Here is a 19,936-nt window from a genome sequence, read left to right as displayed (position 1 = left end):
ATAATGACACACAAAAGTATATTTAATACCAATAGTAATTCAGATTCTTACTTTAATTAACAGCTGTTTTCTTTGGAAAACAGTGAGGATAAGATTTTTTCAGATGTTTACTAACTAATATCCAGGAAACGGAATAATACACTTTCGTGTTTGTGCTTTAAATATTATTTGTCTAGATATTTAAGGAACCTGGAATTTCCTGCTTTTACTTCTTATTTTTTTAGAAATGGTGTTAATAACCAGTCTTTCTGCTTAATAGCAAACTGTGGGAAGATGAGAAGAGTTATTTCTCTTTGCAGCAGCATTTATGTTGTGTGCAAATACAGATCCTCCCAGTTTCTTCTTAAAATAGTGTTTGGATCACATTCAGTGGTTATCAGACAAGAACATAGGATTTTTGTAAGTCACATTTTACAGTATTAATATGAACATGCACATATTTTTGAGCTATGAGATAAAAACTTTGCATTATTGAAGGGCATATTTTTGGCAAAAATATCAGTAATTTTTTAAAGCTTTTATTTTTCTCTGCTAACAAGATTTTATGCTGTAAATTGCCCATGAAGATCTGTTCTTTCTGTTTTGTTAGTTACTTGGGTTTGGTGTTCTCACTTTCACTACACAGCATCGTGTTTCAGTCTAATACTGGTTGGATTAAACTGTTACCAAAGGAAGGAGGTAATAGGTATATGAAATATACAGTCACTATAGGAAAGAGTAAACTGCTTGACCCAGTTTTATGGAGCTATTTCTTTCTACAGGGATGGGATCACAGTTAAGGAAAAGGGACAAATGGGTTTGCTGAGAGTATTTAAGAGCACTCAGTGGGAATGAGATTATTATTGTAGTGCTTAATCCTGAAATAATCGTAGACCATCTCATCAACCTTGCACCAGCATTTGAGAGAGACGAATATTCTACTTACTTTATGATATTGTTCTGAGATAATTTTCTATTGTTATAAACCTGGAGCTCTTCAGATAAATATAGAATAGAAATTTTATACCTGTGATGAATGTTTCAATGCTTTCACATATGTTGTTTTTAAAAAGGTGATTCATAATTAGTGGAAATGTAGTTCTTCAATGTCTTTTACAAGGCTGAAAATTAAAGTGAAGGTTACAGAAGCAACCAGCTCATTTAATCTAATTTGGGGAATTGCTATAATGTTTTCAGGCTCGCTTTTCCATCTGTTGGGCACAGTGTGAAAGAGTGCAAGGAAATGTTGTTGTGGTGACATAGTGTCTGTTATCACTGATGTTAAATGCATTTAATGGTAGTGAAGCTACAAGTCATGCTGTAGGCAAAAGGAATAAAAAAATATTTTCAGATTAGAATTTGTCATTTTCATAGACAATAACATTTAGTACCCTTTGAATAGGTGTAAGTGTCTCACTGTCTTTATTTCCTTAAAGAGGAAAATTACAAAATTGAGCCTTTCCACTCCCTTTGAGTTGCTTTCTGTGTCCCTTCTCCTCCAAAGTATTCCCCGCTCCCGCTCTGCCCTCACCTACATGTAGACATCGCTCACCTGCTCCCTCCAATCCTCCCATTTATCTCAGTTACCTCAGTTTCACCTCCTCTCCTCACCACGAGAGCTCTCTGCTAGCTCCAATTCTCCTCTGGTCCTGTTCCCTCATATTAGCAGTGTGCTTTAGTCTTTAACATAAACATAAAGCAAACAAGGAAAAAAAAACCCCACTTTTGATCTGTTTACTGGTTTCTCTTGTTAAAAATATGTAACCCTATGAAGAAATTGTTGAAAGAGTAAACTTGGTTACAGTTTACCAAAGTGGCAAACAGTTTAAAATAATCTCTTGAGATGCTTGAACAGTTCCATTCTGTCCATGGGCTTTAACTCTGAAATCCAGACTCCACCATTTAGATGAGGAACTGGGTTATTTTATGCTTTCCTCAGTGCCAGAAGCCTGAATTGTCCATTTTTGCAATCATTAAAGTATCTGGTTTCAGCTGTAAACTTCCACAAAAGTGTTAAGTACTTAAAGTGTGGGGAGATGCTATGGATGCATGAATTTATGGTATATTGAAAAACTGAAGCTATAGAAATAGTGTGAAAAAACCTGTGTATCAGCACAGAAACCTGAAAGTTAATTGCATGGCTCATTGCTTCATAGTCAAGAAAATCTCAAAACTATAAAATGTATAGAAAACAGCTACAACGATTAAAGGCTCTAATACAACCTTACACATTCAAACAATAAAAAAAAGGTTCAATAAATAATGAAGTAGCCTTTTGTATAATCAGAAGTTATATTAATACAGTATCTTTTAAGAGTTTTCATCTGCTTTCTTTTCTGAGACCTTTATTATGCTTATTCATCTCCTTGGGCTTTCTTCTGCAGTCACAAACACTAGAAACTGACAGCATTGCAGTGAGGACTTATTTCCTTTTCCTGATCTTAAAAAGAGAAGTCTGATGAAGAGATATATGAAGTAGGGCCATCTGAGGGTGCTGTTCGACAACACAGTGAAGGCAATGTAATGATGTGCGGGATGGGAGTGGGATTCCTGCAGAAGCTGGGCTGAACGCTCCCTCTCTTTTGTACTTGTGCTTATACCTGCCTAACCAGGGAGGGAATTCAGGGATCTACAATTCTCACATATTTTGGAAAGCTGTTTGTTTGGGGTTTTTTGCTTGTTGTCATGGCTTAACCCAGCAGGTAGCTAAACACCACACAGCCACTTGCTTACTCCCTCAGTGGGATGGGGAGAGAACTGGGGAAAAAACGTAAAATTCGTGGGATGAGAATAAGACTGTTTCATAGGACAGAAACAGAAGGAAAAATAACAATAATGACAACGATGACGACGACGATGATAATACAATTAGAATATACAAAACAAGTGATGCACAATGCAGTTGCTCACCACCCAGTGACCTATGCCCTGCCAGTCCCCGAGCAGCTTTTCCCCTGGCTTACATCCTGAGCATGATGGCATATGGTATGGAATATCCCTTTGGCCAGTTTGGGTCAGCAGCCCTGGCTGTGTCTTCTCCTAACTTCTTGTGCCCTTCAGCCTACTCACTGGTGGGGTGGTGAGAGAAGCTGAGAAGTCCTTGACTTAGTATAAACACAACTTAGCACCAACTGAAACATCAGTGTGTTATCAACATTGTTCTCATCCTAAATCCAAAACACGGCACTGGGAAGCTACTGGGAAGAAAATTAACTCTGTCCCAGCCGAAACCAGGACACTTGTTTAGGAAGGCTCAATGCCTGAAATGTTTCAGATGTTCCTGAGAATTGCCTCAGTCTTGTAGTTCAGTATATGGTATGCAGGGTGTCTGTGGAGGAGCTAAAGGCGGTGTTCAGGACCCCCACCATGCTCCTGCATGTTGCTCTGTGCATTTCCAGGCAATGCTGGGCTATTGTATTACATACGTCTTGTACAGTAAGTCCAGCTCTTCCAGGAAGAATTGGACATTCTCTGTGTATTACACAGCAGATGTGTACACTCACAACGTATTTAACATAGATCAAAAGCATTGGCTGTTTGGGTCTCTGGTAGGTAGTGAATGATTCTGACAGAGGCATATGTGTCTCTGTTGGCAAATCTCAGGCCAAAATCTGGAAAACCTGACGATCACTTGAATCTAAGCTTCTTGTGATGTACATACATTAAACTGCCTATTTTTCAGTACTCTGATCCCTGTACAGCACTGGTGAAATTTAGTCCATCAAATCTCAGCTGCTGATAATGCCACACAAGACATGTAAGGGTATTTTAATGTTTAACCTAAGGTGAAACTTGGAGTTACACTACATCAGACATATGCATGACTGACTCCAGCTCTTGCTTCCACTATTCAGTCCTTTTAACAGTGTTCTGGCCACCCTTCCCCCATGAAGATCCGCGATATGAATTAACTGGATTCCTCAGATTCTGAAGTCCTGACTACAAGCTTTTCAGAGACTGGGAGTCCTGCCATGCCATGGTATTCCTAAGGGTGTAGGCAAGCATGATCCATCCACAACACATCCCAGAGCTTTGAATATCCAAGCGCCAGCACTTCTAGAAAGTTTCGGTTTTGCTTTGTTTGTTTAATTAGGGAGACAAACTTTGTTTGCTCAAATTCTGTTAGCATTCCAGGTGAATTGTATCTAGTAGTGTTTTGAGTGGAAAAGTAGATGATGAGTTTACTACATACTAGTTAGAAAACAAGACTAATAGGCAAAATAGCTCACCTGATGTGTATTTGGGATTCAACCAGTACATGAGTGCTCTAATATGAAGTTGGGTTTTTTTTTGTCAGGGCTGCTGTAATCCAGGGATAATCAGAGGTAGCTCCATTAAAATCAATGGAAGTTAGGAATGCTTATTACAAGTTCATTAGTGTCTAGAATCATTAGAACAGTATGGAGTGATGTTAATAGCAGCAGGGGAGTGCTCTGGGTATACAGTAGATGAAGACAAATACTTTACCAGCATATGCATATTTCAGAGCATGCGTCACAGATCTGCAGCTTTAGACAACAAAGGTAATATAGTCCAGACTGAAATGTGATGGGTCCTAATATATATTATATTGAATACAAGAAGTTCAGCCATGATTCTTTTAATAATCTAACAAATAACCCTCTTAAAAGATTATTTTAAGTATGCATTACTAATTTAACCTAGTAGTGCTCACTTTTTAAATGTACAGAATGCAATCATAAATGCTGTTGTTTTATCATGTGGCCATTTTTATCTACAATGACCTTTTTGGATCAGCACCATGTACTGTCTCCTTGTGTTCTGTATGTGCACAGAAGCGCAGCTCATTTTTGTGACTTTAAGTTCAGAATCCAGCATTGACATCAAAGCTCATTTGTAAGGCAAAAGCTGGGCTCTCCTGCCTCAGTGTCCCCGGTGGCCCAGTGCAGTAAGGGTACTCTAAATGTGACTAGCATACTCTGACAGCACTGGATTCAGCACAAACACTGCACAGCCCAGTCTTACTGTCATATTATTTAGAAAATGGGTGAGTCCTCTCCATTTTTTACACAAAACCACAAGAAAAAACATTAGAAAATGCACCGATTATGGAAGAAGCCTGAATTCACCTGTCTTGACTAGTTATGGTTCTAATTCACATGTCAGTGCCCTAACCAGATCTGTGGACTCCAGTCTCTGGACTGCAGGTTAGGGGTTTCACTGGTGTTCCTGTCTGTCAGCCTGGCCTAATGGCCAAGACTCATCCTTTGATGCTGCCAAGGTTCAAATGTCACCCTCTCAAGTGCTTTAACACAGTCACCCTCAGATGGAATGCAGCAGAACTTTACATCTTGAAGGACACTGATTACTGGTTAGGGTCTTGTTTGCCTGGTTTCTTCCTTCAGAACAGTACAAACGTTTTGTATGAAGAAGTCACTAGTCGGTGATTAGGGAGCAGGCATCTAGAAATCAGACATGGTAGTGTCTGTAGCATCGTGGTGATGTATCATCACATCCAGCTCCCTTCGCACTTTGTAGATTGAGCTTTTAGAGATTGTCTCCATGTTTAACATCTGCCTTACCCATGTTATTTGTCTATTTAGTACTTCTCTTTAGTAAGCCTGGTGGGTTTTTTTTGAAGGATGAGATTCAGTTGTCAGAAGAGTTCTTTATTTATTTTTACGGCGTAACATCACTGTGTGTTTAATTTGCTTCCTCCAGAAACCATCTCTCCATCACTGTCTTTGATCAGAGGTGAACATGTTTTTCTCAGCTTAAGCTCCAATTATAAGATGCCAAGAAATATTTGCACACACTCACAGCCTGGGAAGTGAGAGAGGTGTTCCTGTAAGCTACCTCTATAAAAATAAATTCCTGCTGCAAATATGGCACTACCCATGTTGCCAGGGCTTGCAGAGTGGACTCGCTGAACTTGCTGAACAAAGCTATTTTGTTCACTTCTTCCCATGTGGGAATTGTTTGGCCTTGTGCATTGCTGAAGCATAGGGCTGCCGCAGCCAAGGGAACACAGACTTTCCCTACCCATACCCTGGCTGTATGATGTTCCACAGCACCCAAAATGCCTGCGAGTCTGATCGCAGAGCTCCAAACCTGCAGTAAGCATATGAGGTACAGGTCAGGACTCCATGCTGTGCATGTGAAAGTTTGCATGTCATTTTTCTATGCAAATCTGGCTGACAGGGAATGGAGAGCCTGATGCCACCCAATGGGGCTTTAATTCCAACCATTTGTTATTGCCCCCCCCCCCTTTTTTTTTAATTTAGCAAGTTCACCTTAAAAAGATTTTTTTCTTTCTACTACTATGATGGAGATGATGTTCCAAAATCCTGCTTTGATGTTCTGAAGCCTTATTTTAATTCCAGCCTAAATATATTCTTGGGCATTTTATTTTGTATCTGTGTTGTTCTTTACTTTGAATAGCCTTCCCTTTCCCTTCCTTTATCCCCTGATATATTCTCTTCTTTTATTTGTTCACACCAAGATATTTCCAGTAAGATAGCCTTCTTCACCCCCTTAATTGTCCCAGCAGCACCTCTTGGTACCTGGTTCCATTTGAATCTATCTTTCCTGAACATGTTTGACCAGGCCTTATCACTATGTTTTATGAAGATATAAATGCACTGCTGTCTCCGCATTGCAGGATCCTATGCCTTCTTCCATTAAGTCAGATATATACCACGTGGCTGATACATCTGCTTCTTTCTCCTCCTCTGCTCTTTCCTCATGCTTACAGAAATTTCTTTTGGCCCCTTAAGATCATCATTTTGCATTACTCACTACAGAATTCCATCCTATTTCTGTTACTGCAGTCTTCAAGGTCATGAAGATCTTCCTGCATGATACTCCAGTCCTCTTCTGTATCAGTAGTACCTTCCAGTTTTGTCTTGTCATCAGATTTCATTAGCTCATTTCCTTCCTATTTTTTATTTTGTATTAAAAAATCCTATATTTTATTCTTTAATGAGAAGATTAAATAAGATTGTTCCCAGAGTGAATCTATGAAGCTCTATGAACTATGAAAGGGAAATAATTCCCTCTTCTTCTGAAAGAAGACTCCTCTTCAGTCAGTTTCTTATATACTTTACAGTTCATATGTTAGTCTTGATTTTAATCTTAATTAATGTTATGCAAAAATGCATTCAGGAGTCCAGCAAGATCAGGTCTAGTGTCTACCTCTGTAAAGAACAGGCAATCATTTTATAAAATAAATATATCAAATGAGTCTAGAATAATTTGGCAATGATAAGTAGGTATTTTTATCCCACTTCCATAACCCTCTTTATCTTTTATTACATTTCCCTTCCAAGTGTGTCATAAAATCCTAATCATATTCAGCTCAGTTGTGCATGCTTTGGCAGCTGCCTGGTTCACTTATTCTCTTTCTTGACTATATCTAAAAAACAATATTAAGAGATCAATATTTCACTTCTATTTTAATAAATTCAGCTACAAATATTTGGTAATTCGTGAAAAACAAAACTGCCAAGAATTAGAACAAATCAAGTGATTTTCTAATATTCCATTAATAATTGTAAAATAGCGTCTCAGAAATGTACAAAAGAGGGGAAATATGAAAACAATGAAACAGCTATAAATTTTATTGTGGGTGGCATTTACAAATTTTATAAGCATCATTTAGCCAACTTTCAACTATGGGGCTTGCTGTTACCTTACTCTGGAGCCCTACACGATAGCCTTGCTGCCTGACATGAATCAATAGCTGGCAGCACTTCAGACTAAGCTGTGACATTGCACATCCTTGAAATAAATTTCAGCATTGATGTGTTTTAGATCCAGAACCAGATGTGAACTGCAAGTGACCCAAAGAGGAGGGGGTTAGAAGAATTGCTGGAATGCTACAAGGGGACTTGAGCTGCAAGTGTGTAGATGTAGCGATGAGTGAGCCTTACTGAACCTGAGTGAACCTTACTCTTACTTGCTTTAGCTCATCACAAAGATTATGCACATCACACACAATCGCATCTCAAGCAGCCAAAATATTTTATGAATCATGTGGAAGTCAGAGCCCCATGTACCTTAGGGCATTGATTCAAAATCGTCATAGTGGGAAGAGTGTCACCTAATGAATGACCAGTATGACACTTTTTGTTGTCCTTTCCCGTAAGTTTGTCCCACAGGTACCAACTTGGTGTAACTCCCTTCTGTTGTGCTTACAGGATTTGATACAGTATCATACCATTACAGCACACTGGGGAGTTTTATGGGGCAGAAATTAATGTATATTCTAAGATAAAGTAGTCATGATTAAGCAAAAGGCTTAGCTTTTAGTGGCTCAGAGCTGATTTTGTGACTGTATGACTGGGAGACAAGATTACAGGAAGTCCAGAGCTAAGAAGGGTCAGCCCAGACTGGAGGGGAAATGCATTGCTAGGACTTACTACTGGAACTCCTCAGTTTTCAGTGCTACAGTTGGGTGATTATATGGAGATATAAAATCAGAAATACAGCAAAGAAACTATTTTTCTATGAGATGTGAAAGGCAAAATTTTACCTAAACCTTTTATTTGGTGCATTTGCAATTTGGCTTTACACTGGTGCCTACCTTTGTCCTACAGCACTGATTCTCTGGGTGGGGAGATTTCAAAGTGCAAATTCCAAGAATAGCATTGCCTTAAATGGTGGGAAATGAGATGCATTGCAGCTTTGGTAAATCTGAAGGTTTTGTTCAGCCACTTAGTCATAGCTGCCCCCTCAAGTGAGAAATAACAAAAGGAATTTTTTTGAGAAGGTGGGACTAGAGCAAAATACAATAATCAGAAACTATATGAGTCCTTTGTGTTTTATAAAAGCAGCAGAGGTAAAAGATTTCCCATTGTAGAGTATGATCAAATGACTGGAGCCAATAAATTGTACATAATGATCTTGACTTCATGTAATCAGCAAAGCTCCATTGACTTTAATGGAAAAACATTGATTTGCACTAGCAGAAGAGCTGAGTGGAAGGAGGTGCATTCCTGACTGTCTTACTCATGTGGGTAATCTCCCTAAAATAATTCTCAAAAATAAAGATTATTAAGGGTCTGTGTTTCTTTTGTAGCTCCATTCTGCGGGTCCTTTCAGTGCCAAAGCTGTCTTTAAGAGCCCTATTGCACAAAGTGCAAGGAAACCACTCCAGAGCAGGGTTTGAATTTATCATTTTTTTTTGTCCTGCCATGGATGAGGGTGCCTTACCAGTCCTGAGGCACAGCTCCCTGCTCCGTTCCTGGAATGTGTTGCTTTGTAAACTGGTACAATGTCTACCACAGGGGCATAGAGCTAACAGGGAGGCCTGGGAACTCAGCAGCAATGGACAGGACACTGAACCTCCTGCCTTTTGTGTGGAATCAAACACTGCCCCGGAAGAAGAAGTTCTGGTGCTCATGTTACTCCATGTATCAGCAAGATTTGGCCCTACATGTCACAGTTGCCTTCTGTGGACAGATCTGAACACAGAAGTTATGATCTTCACAACTGATACAGCTGACCTTCCCAAACCCAAACTAATGTTCTGGATTTGTTTTTGTACCTTGCGAAGAAGAGAGTCTACTCCCAGTAGGAGGACTGGAAGCATTTCCTAGGCTGGCTCCCATTGCTCAGTTCCCATTCACAGAGCCACCCACGTGGCCCAGCATTCCCTTTGGACACTTAAAATTCTCAGTGAGGGTGGTTTACCTGTTCACCATCAGATCCATCCACTCAGATGCAAAAATCCCTAAGTCAAAAGGCATGAGTGTGGAACAAGAAAAAACAAAGTCAAAGCACCAGTGGTTTCCTTTCCTCTCTCCACCATAACTTGACCAGCTGAGACGAAACCATCTGTAACAGACCTTGACTCTTCTGATCCTGTAACAGAGCTCAGGTCTTCTCTGAAGAGCTGATCCTGGATCTGCTCAAGAACATCACAAGTATCTCTCTTTTGGAGCACATGCAGTACAGGTCTGTCTCAAATACCAAATGCTTCAGTTCCCTATGTTGCAACACAAGGCTTGTTTGCTCTCAAATACAGAATTACAGTTCTAATTTCAGCCTACAAGGATATAACCTCTCATAGCGTCATACTACCTTGGCCTTGACTGTGGGACTGTTGCAACTCAATACGGTGCTAATGGAGATCCAAATGCTATTCCATTAGCCTTCGTTCCAGATTATAGCCTGGCCAGTCAACATCATAATGTTGTGCTGGCTAGAGGCTGATGGACAAGTGCTTCCATTATCTGTAGCCACGCATGCTTTGTGCAGACCTCCGTTGTGATGCAAGCTATTGCAACTGAATTTGTGCTGAGACAGCCTCAGTGTGTTTGCCCGATGGTGTGTCCTGTCCATCAGTGAAACCCACCACACTACTCTAAAACACCAAAGCGGGAGCCACATGAATTTTTCCTGGTGCACTTACTTGGTTTTCACAGCAGGGTACTTTATAGTAATGTACCTGTGGGCTCATCTTTGCTGAAGCACAGGTTGAAATAATCCATTAGTAATGCCACAAGAGGTTTCTTGATGCGTTTAAGCCAATCTAAAACTGCAGCATTGCTGAAAAGTTGAGTGCTACCCTTCATACTCTCTCTACGGTCCTATCATGCTGGCTCAAGTGAGGGGGCTGGAAACTGATCCTGCAAGAAAAGCAGGTAAATTGGGTCAGCTCCCTCAACTGCTGGCCCCTGGGGCGGCACTGAGGGAGCACTGGGGCACAGAGGGATTAGGGGCATAGGGAAGGTGTGACTTCCCCTCCAGCAGCAGCACAGCCTTTGATGGGCTTAATCAAACTGTGCTCTACAGTTGTTTCATGTTAAGCATCTCCAGATCCAGAGAGATGGTGCGATGAACCAGACAGAACGAGCCTGTCTGGAAGCATGGGCTGCAGCTCAAGCTCTGGCAGTCACACTGTGGGAATCAGCTATTCAGTGCAGCCATTACAATTGCCCTGCACATCCTGGCTGTTTTGCAGTGAGCACCATCAGTCAAACTAAGCTGCCTCAGGAGATGTTAACTCAAAAGCAGACAGCTGGAAGCAAAATTGCAGTGAAGCCTAACAGTGAGTGCTCTGTGTGGCTGCATCTTAACCCATGGCTCTTATCTGCATCTCCATAGCGGTTGAGTCAGGAAAAGAGAACCGAGAGGGTGATATGCTTGGCCCGCCAGCGTCTATGTGGCCTAAATTTTTTTTTTCCTGACTGCCCCTCAAGTCAATCCTAAGGTCTTTGGCTCTGAAGATACTACAGGGAAAGCAACACATTTGGATGCAGCATAGAATTCTTTTTGGCTGGACCGCTGGGCAAACAGGTATTTGAAGCGGTGAATGAAACACAGGATGTGTCTTAGGCTGGCTGCTGCCATGCAGCTATGCTGTAATGTGAGTATCACGATGTATTTCATCAGGAGATGGAAGCAGCTTTGTTTTTGAGTCAGTCATCAGCATGTTTGCAGAGCTGCCCATGCCATTAAATAATGCCTCAGCTGATTGTTGTTTTAATGCTGATTGATGGCACCTATTGAACTCAGCTTTTTCTCTAGTAAACCTATCAGAAAGAGCGTGTTTTGTGGTTGTTTATTTTTTCTTGCTTATATTTGATCATTTTGAATGGGACCTGTTTGGTCAGAAATTCTTCAGGATGCTGGTCAGGTAATGCTCACCTGGTAAGTGTAGGAAAACAAAGGACACCCAGTTATTTTTTTGGTAACCCTTTGAAAGTTAGTCTTAGGCAGACCAGGTTAACAGTCATCACATTCTCTCATGCTGCAAGTGATGCTCCAGTACTACTGGCGTTCACAGGATATGCCAGGAGACATCCAAGTTTTTCAGGGGAGAACTTAGAAGAGTGTAGCTACCTGCCAGATATGAAGGAGGGCAACAATGAAATTCAAGTCAGCAAGAAGCCAGCGAGGAACATGTTAGGAGAGCAGAAGACTGAATTTAAGACTGAGTGTAAGGGGCAAAAATGGAAGGAGCTGGGAGTGATTACAGAGAGGAATTTGAAGGCTTGGGAGTGAGGGGAGAGGTGTCATTTTGCCACTAGCTGGAGAAAACAGTTGCCCTCAGGCAAGACCAAAGGAAATTGGGGCATGGAACAGAGTGGTCAACAAAGAGAATGGAAAAGACAGGTTGGAAGGGGAATGAGAGATTAGGAAGGAAAAACACTAAATATTAAAAAAGAAGGAAAAATAATTGAAAAGAAAACAAAAAGTATTAGGAGAAAAAGAAATAAGGTAACAGGGAGCAAAAGACAAAGAATAATGACTAATAGTCCCCAACAATAGGTATCTACTGAATTAGGCAGAAAGTGTCATTCAGTCTGTTCTGGCAAAATAAGCAGCGTTGTGCAGTCCTTCCTGATACCCATTATTGTACCAGTGACAAGACATGACAAGAGCTGCTTTGTCTGCCCTGCCTGGTGCTGCCCTGCTGGAGCAGAGTTGGCCTTTGAGGAATGACGTGTATGAGGTCAGTGTTACCAAATCTGCTTTTTATGCTTCTTGCTCACACTTTCATCAACAAAGCCTTATTTATACTTAAGCTTTTTTCCTGAATGTATTTTACTCTTCCCTAGCCCTGACAAGAATCATCAGTGGTAGCCTTGATGAAAACACTACTGTAAATGGACTTCTGGTATTTTTACCTCAGACTCGTCAAGATCTGATGTGAAAAGAGTAATAAAACTGCTTTGGAGAAGTCTCCCATAATGCTCCTACCATTGCAGTTACTGATTGGTAAGAGTTAAGACTCTGCTGTTAGGCTGATATACCAAAGCATTCCTACTGCCCTCCACAACCCAGGTATTAAACCAGGCAGCTCTAAAATTAAAAACCTTAGAAGCATTGTGGCAAAAGAATTCTCCCTTGTTTCAGCTATGACGTCAACAAAAAGTTTTTTCTGTTGCTGCTATAATAATAAATTCTGTTATAGTAACTTAAAGGATTTTGTGCCAGTACTTGGTGTAAGTAAACCCCTTAGACTGGAGCAACGGCCAGGCCAGAAATTCTGGCTTTCTCTTACAGAAAGACATATTAAGAATTGAGAAAGAATGATAAAAAAGGATTATCTCAGAATATTCTCTGAAGTTCTACATATTTCAGCTGGCTTATAAAGGAGAAGGATCTGGAGTTTAGGAAAAGAGATAAGTTCAATGGCTTTAAATCTGGAGTAGGCAGCTGAAAAGCTGATCTGTCTGTGATTTTATTTATAAACATTTATATGCATCCCCATGTGCCAGGGAAGGAGAGGGCTTCTTCACAGATTCTTTCCTAGACGATCCTATAGGAGCTATGGGAGATGCAGTCTCCTTGTGCACCCATTTACAATGAAGTATTTGTGTAGAATGATTGCCTACAATCTGTTATAGAAATATAATGATTAGGTTAACAACAGTATGCAATCCAAAGAAGAAAAAAACCCTCAGAAGGTTCAGAGCTCAGAAGAAGTGATTTTTATCTCTATTTACTTTATAACATATTCTTTCCCTTACAGTTTCTTGGCATTAGTTCATGGCACTGGTGAAAAACGAGGCTTTGGATAGTTCAACTTTCTGCATCAGTGTAGCTGTGTATGGGCATTAAGTCATTCAAGGCAGGCAAGGACAGAATGTGTCTAGAATGCCACGTAAATGAATTTTAAAAAGGCAAAAAAAAAAAAAAAAAATTTCTAGTTCTTTCCTAGGGAAGAAGTGTGCTAAATTGCATTACAATGTATGTGCATACATATAGTCAGCATCTGGTACAAGGAGGCCAGGATTTTTAAAACTGCAGAGTGAGGCTTTTCAGGGTCCCTGCAGTCTGAATAGAAACCCACACATCCTTATTATTTGCATGTGGCCCCATTATGCTTTGGAATTCACAGAAGTCTACTCCACAGTGAGAAACAGATAATTTTTTTTCTGATGGAAATTATTGCTGTTCGGAGTGGCTAAAAGTTACTAGGCACATACTGTACTGAGCTATATTTCACTTTCTTTTCTAGAATATTATACCTTTTTTCCCTCTTTGTTCTTTTAATCCTACAGCTCACATCCTCTTTGTGTTCCTAAAGGAATATGATCACCCTGATAGTATTTTGTGCTGTAAAGTGATCTGTCTCCATAACAAGTAAAAAGCCTCTATTGCTGAGGGTTTCAGACTGATTTTATAATAAAGTTTTGAAGCCTTTTTCTCCTTCGGACTTAATCATCTGAAAACATTGCACTTAAAAGCTCTAGTTTCCCACATAAATAAAAGGTAAATATTATTTCATTTTTTAAAAATGTAATTATCTGCTTTGCCGCAAAAAAAGCCTTGCAATATAGCTTGCATGATATTGTTCCTTGATACAGATTCAGTTAGCAGCAGTACAGAAAATTTAAATGAAGTATGTAAAGGAATATAAAATATTTTCATCTCAAAGATGAAACAAAAGGGAATCAGTCTGGCGCTGATATGGGAAAGCTGGTCCTCGTGAGCAGAGTTTGTCTGCGAGATGTTGTATTTCAGCTCCACACGAACAATATATGAGGTTGAAGGAAACTGAGAGTAATTAGGTTTACAGAAGGAAGTCAAGAGACTTCTCAAAAATGAAAAGTGGGTGAAGAATAGTTCTTCACACTTTTTAAAAATACGTATCAGCTAACAAAATATCAGAACTACAGCACTTGCATACATTAAGTGCTTGCATTCATTGAATCATTCCATTAGTCACACAGTATAGGTAGTACTATATGACATGATGCCTTGGAGTGGAAAGTCTTTAGATCTCGGCAGTGATTCCCTGATAAAAGACAAATATTTCTTAAATTGTGTGGCTTCTACATTTCCAGGGCTATCACACCCAAACACAAAGAAAATGTGACTGGTTGGGTAAACCTCAGCCGAAACGCGTTCCTAAAAATACGTATACAGCACCATCTACTGCCATTATGAGTTTTTGCAGGGGAATGTTAAAAAATCTGAAGACCTGTGGGTGACAATAGTGCAGCAGTTTTCCCATAATTAATTTATACATACGGCTCTGTAAACTCAGAATAACGATGACCCTTGCCTCAAGAGTCAGCAGCTAGGAATGAGATAGAATAAAGCACGGTAGCTGAAAAGATGATAGGGAGGAAAAAAATGAGTGAAAAAATGAGTAGCTCAGTGACTTGGAGTATATCCTCAAGCAAAAATGAGCTGTCATTGGTAAAGGGAATAATTTCTCAAGATGTCATTTCAGAGCCCCAAGACTTTCCTTTCTTCTGGCTTCAGACTCCTGCATCCTCCTCTGGGCTACAGCTTATCGGAGACAATGCAACTCACCCATCCCAGCAGTTTTCCCTCTCTTTATCCCACATAATTTTTCTGCTGGTGAAGCAGGTTGACTGGGATCAAGGTCTGCTAAAGACCTGATTTTTTAATATATATACATATATAAAATATATAAAAATATATTTATATATATAAAGTGCCTATCACCATATTGATAAACATTCTTTGGAACCGCCCTTGACAGCAAGAGTGTCTTGTCTACTCGAGCTGGTGTCAAGTAGACAGCCAGGTGTGTGGAGGAGGGGAGGAATGTGATGGTACCAAAGGGCTTCAGATTGCCCCAGTGATGACGTGTAATTTCATTCTTGCTGGGTTATATTTAGTTCATTGACCTCATTTATTATTGTTATGCAGACATAAAGGACAGTGTGCAAACACTGTGCAAAAAAACTCGTAGGTAGGGTGAGCTCAGCTGTCAAAGGAAGCTGAATGCGATCCTGCAGCCTCTCAGCCAGGTTATTAAACTGAGTCTTGACAGAAGAGCACTAAGAGGTAGTGCTCTTCTCCCACCTACTAGCTAGGATGTCCCCATGGCATATATGATCCATCTCTCACTTGCTGAGGCAGAAACAGTGTGCAGCAAGCTTTGGTCTGCCAGTGGGGAGGGGCATGGGATGAAAGTAGGGCAAGATGTGGAGCTGGGATAAGTTGATCAGGGCAGGACAAAAGATGAGTATTGTGGATAGTATTGGTTTTTAATGATTTGGTATCATTTGGTACAGACCACCTTTACAGCCACAGTACTGCTGTTGTGTTGCGATATGTCCCTCATCAGCCTCCATGTCAACTAAAACATGACCAAATTGCTCCCAGAGCCACACTGGAAAACAATATAACCTCACTTTTTGTAGATGCACCTGAGACAGTCATCCTGACAGATTCATGCCAGTCAGCTGGACTGCTTAGCTGTCTCTTGGAAAAGGGAATTAATTATCTTTTTATTACTTGTGAAGCCTTTTCTCAACTCTTTGACTTGGGATCTTTGGTCCTACAAAAATGTACTAACAATAAACATTAAAAAAGCGTGCTTGTTCTGTCACTGATTTTAGTTTTTCCAGAAAAAAAGATGTTTGCCAGATGAAGTGATAGTATGGTACTGAGCCCAGACTGTGAGCAGAACAGGATGCTAACACATGCAGGTGAACACCAGGAAATCAGTTCCCTGTGCGACTTTGTCTTTACCCCTTCAGCATGACAAGATCAGTGCTTAAACAGAGGCCACATACACTTCCTCAGTACCTTTTAAAATATTTTTACTTCTCTTGACCTGAGTAGTAGGTCAGTACTTTGGATGATGTTGCATGCGTCTGTATCAAGACAGAAACAGACAGCGTATGTGAAAACGGTTTAGAGAACAGGTTTTTTAGTTGTTTACAGTTTGCATATTCAAAGGCTTCTCTCTGCACCTGTACTAAGAGCAGTTTCCAAGAGGCAATTTCCATTTCCAAATTGCAAAGCACACTGAAGCAGTACAGAGCCCACAAAGCTTTCTCTTCACTTACCTTGAGGCTGCGTGAGTACCGTTTCTCAACGTATAGTTTCCTGATCGGCTGAGCCCTGTCTAAATCCACAATGCTATTGTGGCAAGTGGTGGTCCTGTCCCAATAGCGGTTGTGTAACTATGGGCTTGGCTGGATTATGGAGTGGACTCTGATGGAAACCAATAATTTGTTACAGGATTAATTTGCAGCTGGATCAACATCCTCATCTGTCTGACTGTATGCCCATGGGAGCGCTAATGTCCACACCTGCCACCATCTCTTGGCAATGGCACACACTTAGATCAGTTTACAATGATCATGAAACCCCACCCTGAGGCTGTTTCTTGGCTGTTCTAGCTCTGATCCAAACCAAAACGCAGTCCCAGGCACGGACTCCCCACCCTCCACGCGTATGTTCAGTTTAGCTTGTAGATGCTGGTGTTTTCTGCTGTCATTAGACAAAAGGGCCTCTAATGCCTCCATTTCTTGATCTGAGTGAAAGGCAGTCATCAATCTGAGTCAGGTAGCTGCCCATAAATCAAAGGCACATTAGAAACCACTTAATTTCTAGCACTGTGTGATTGTGTAGTGTCTTTCACACACGCTTGGCGAAGGGCTGGTGCTGCGAAGTGCGTCTCTGACAGGAACGATGGGACGAGGCGCAGGCCAGCACGGAAGCCATCGGTTGTGATTAAGGCCCAGGGCCGGCAGAGCATCTGTCCCCGTTACGCGCATTTTCGGAGGTTTTGCACACTCGCTCTCGGCGTGCCAGGCGCCCGAGCTCTGCTTGTGCAAAGCTCTCGCTTGTGCACAGCGCTCGGGGGAAGCGCTCCCCGCCGAAGCGCGGCCGCGCTGTGCCCGCCAGGGCCGCGCTGCTCGCCAGACCCGGCAGCGAAGCCCCAGGAGCGCGGCCGCCGCAGCACGGGCCAGCGCACACCCCGGCAGCAACGGGGGAAACCGAGGCGGCCGCCACCTCCCCGCCGGCGGGCGGCTCCCCCCTGCCCGCCGAGAGCCCCGGGCCGGCGGCCGCCCCCTCCCCGCCGCTGCCCCGCCCGCGCGCTCCCTCAGCGGCCCCCGCCCCGGGGCGGGGGTTAGGCGCGCGCGGCCCGCGCCCTCCGCTCCCTCGCGAGAGGTGCAGCTCACCGCCACCGCCCCGCGCGCCCGGGCGCCCCGCCCCACCCCGCCCCCGCGCGCCGCAGCCCCGCCTCGGCGCTGGGCTCCGGGCGGGCCGGCGGGCGCAGAGCGCTGCGAGCAGCCATGATGGTGGGTCTCGGGGCGGCCGCGGTGCCGGGGCGGGGCGGGCGTGTGCGGCCGGGTCGCTAACCTGTGCGCTTTGTCTCCCCCCCTCCCCCTCTGCCCGCCGGCCGTGCCCCTCCGCGCCCCCGCGGCCCGCTCCGCCTCCTCCCCTTCGCCCCCAGCAGGAAGGCTCGGACGACGGCCCAGATTTCCTCTCGGAGGAGGACCGAGGGGTGAGTGCCGCGGGGAGGCGTCGGGGACCCGGGCGCCGGGGCTGGGTGGGGAGGGCAGGGCTGGCCCCCTCCGGCGGAGGCCCCTCAGCCGCGGCCGGGCCCGAGCCCGCCGCGGGAGCCGGGATGCCGGGCGGCGGCGGGCACTTGGGCTGCGGGCCCCTTGCCCGCTAAGGTGGAAGTAGCGCAGCCTCTGGAACTCCTGCCGGCCTGAGGGGGCTCTGCCCTGGGTCTTTCATTGTTCTGTCACCCAAGTTTTGGAAGGGCAGTTCCCTCGGGCTCCGGAGGGGCTGCGTGTGCGCCCCCCGTGCCCCTCCCCGCACGGGTGGGACCCCCGCCCCGGCGGGGCTGTGGGGCTGGCGGGTCGGCCAGCCGTGCGGGGAGCACCGGGTTCCATCTTTGATGGAGGGCCAGGGCCTAGGTGGAACTGCTGCTCTCCCTCCTCTCCTGGGGCCTGGAGGCTCTCCCATAGATAACAATGGGACGTCTACATGGCAGGCACACGCTGCATAATAAACTCTTTATTGCAAAGAAGTTCTCTTGTTGGGACAGGATGCCACAAATTATGTTGCTTGCTGAGAAAACCTTTTTCTCTGCCCTGCTGTTTGTGGCCTTCAGTTGTCATCTGGCTGCTGCATCCATCTTTAACTTGCCTGCCTCACTTAAGCAACAAATCAGCTAATCTTGTATAACTTACTCAGACCAATTACCCCCATCAGTTAGTTTCTTCAGAAAGACTGGCTCTGGGCAAGGTAGGAGAGCGACTTCTGAGTTGGCTTAGGTTGCCTTGGCTGTTGCTGGGTAGTAAAGTGACTACATCCAGCATATTACTAAAAATACAAAATCTGAAAACCGCTCTGTTGGTATACCCCTTTGTCATGGGTGCCGTACTCAGGTGTCAGATATGATGTTAAGTACTTTTTGACTGTATGCACATGATAGAAATTCAGTGCATTTTATGCTCCAGTTTATGACTAGAAATCAAAAAGAGGAATTCTAGTATTGTATTAGGCCAATGCTGGCCACTGTAGAGCTTTTGCCTTTAATTATACAGCTACTTTAGTAAGAACACCGGTTAAAAAAGAGATATGGGAATTGTGGTCCTTTGAGTGTGTTCAGAACAAGGACTGAAGAACTTGTTAACTATGGAGTTGTATTTTACATAGGTTGTCCCTGCTATTTATGAACAGGCATTGAAGTGCAGTTGTCTTTGTCTGAAGGTGCAGGTAGAACATAGCAATGCAGATCTGATCTCATGTGAAACTTGTTGTATTGGTTGGTTATCAATTTTCCCTCTAAACCTACAGGTAGTCGGAGTTCACAGGGTAATTTGAAAGCCTTAAGAAATCTCTTAGCAGTCTTGTTTGTGCTGTTGGACAACTTACATCATCTCGGTTGGCCAAGTGCAGCCTTTTTTTTATTATTTATTTATTTTTTTCCCTCCATCTTCATCTAGCACTGAGGAATTAAACGACAACAGCACCCTTTGCCTTTCCCTAATTTTTTTAGGTTTTATTTTCAATCACTCTGAGGTTTTAATTTTTTCACTGCTGTAAATCCTTGGGGTTAAACCCAGCTTTTTATATGCATGATTTTGATTGTGATACAGAAAATCTCATCAAAAGCAATACTGTTATTCTGTTTATGAATGGATTTGCTGTGCTTTAAAAAAAAATAACTTTTTTTGTTTCTTAGTAGCAGTAGTAAAAATAAACAGCTTTTCATAAAGTGTTTCCCTGGTTCTGATTTGTCGCCTTCCTCTGA

General features: G+C 42.8%; 1 protein-coding gene across 3 annotated transcripts in view; it reads left to right on the top strand.

Moving 5' to 3' along the window:
• Positions 1-17,881: 17,881 nt before the first annotated feature.
• Positions 17,882-19,936, top strand: part of SNX6 (sorting nexin 6) — a 29,405-nt gene continuing 27,350 nt past the window's right edge. The window contains exons 1-2 of one of the 3 annotated variants that reach the window (XM_037395079.1): positions 17,882-17,969; positions 18,128-18,175. In XM_037395079.1, the coding sequence (XP_037250976.1) occupies positions 17,964-17,969; positions 18,128-18,175 (54 nt within the window). In that variant the 5' untranslated portion in view covers positions 17,882-17,963. Of the gene's footprint in view, positions 17,970-18,124; positions 18,176-19,936 lie in introns of all 3 variants that reach the window. The other 2 variants (XM_037395080.1, XM_037395078.1) reach the window with 2 other exon arrangements.

Source organism: Falco rusticolus, chromosome 7 (assembly GCF_015220075.1).
Source record: "Falco rusticolus isolate bFalRus1 chromosome 7, bFalRus1.pri, whole genome shotgun sequence".
NCBI lineage: Eukaryota > Metazoa > Chordata > Aves > Falconiformes > Falconidae > Falco > Falco rusticolus.
Note: the sequence above shows the minus strand (reverse complement) of the source record. Positions and strands in the feature narration are given on the sequence as shown.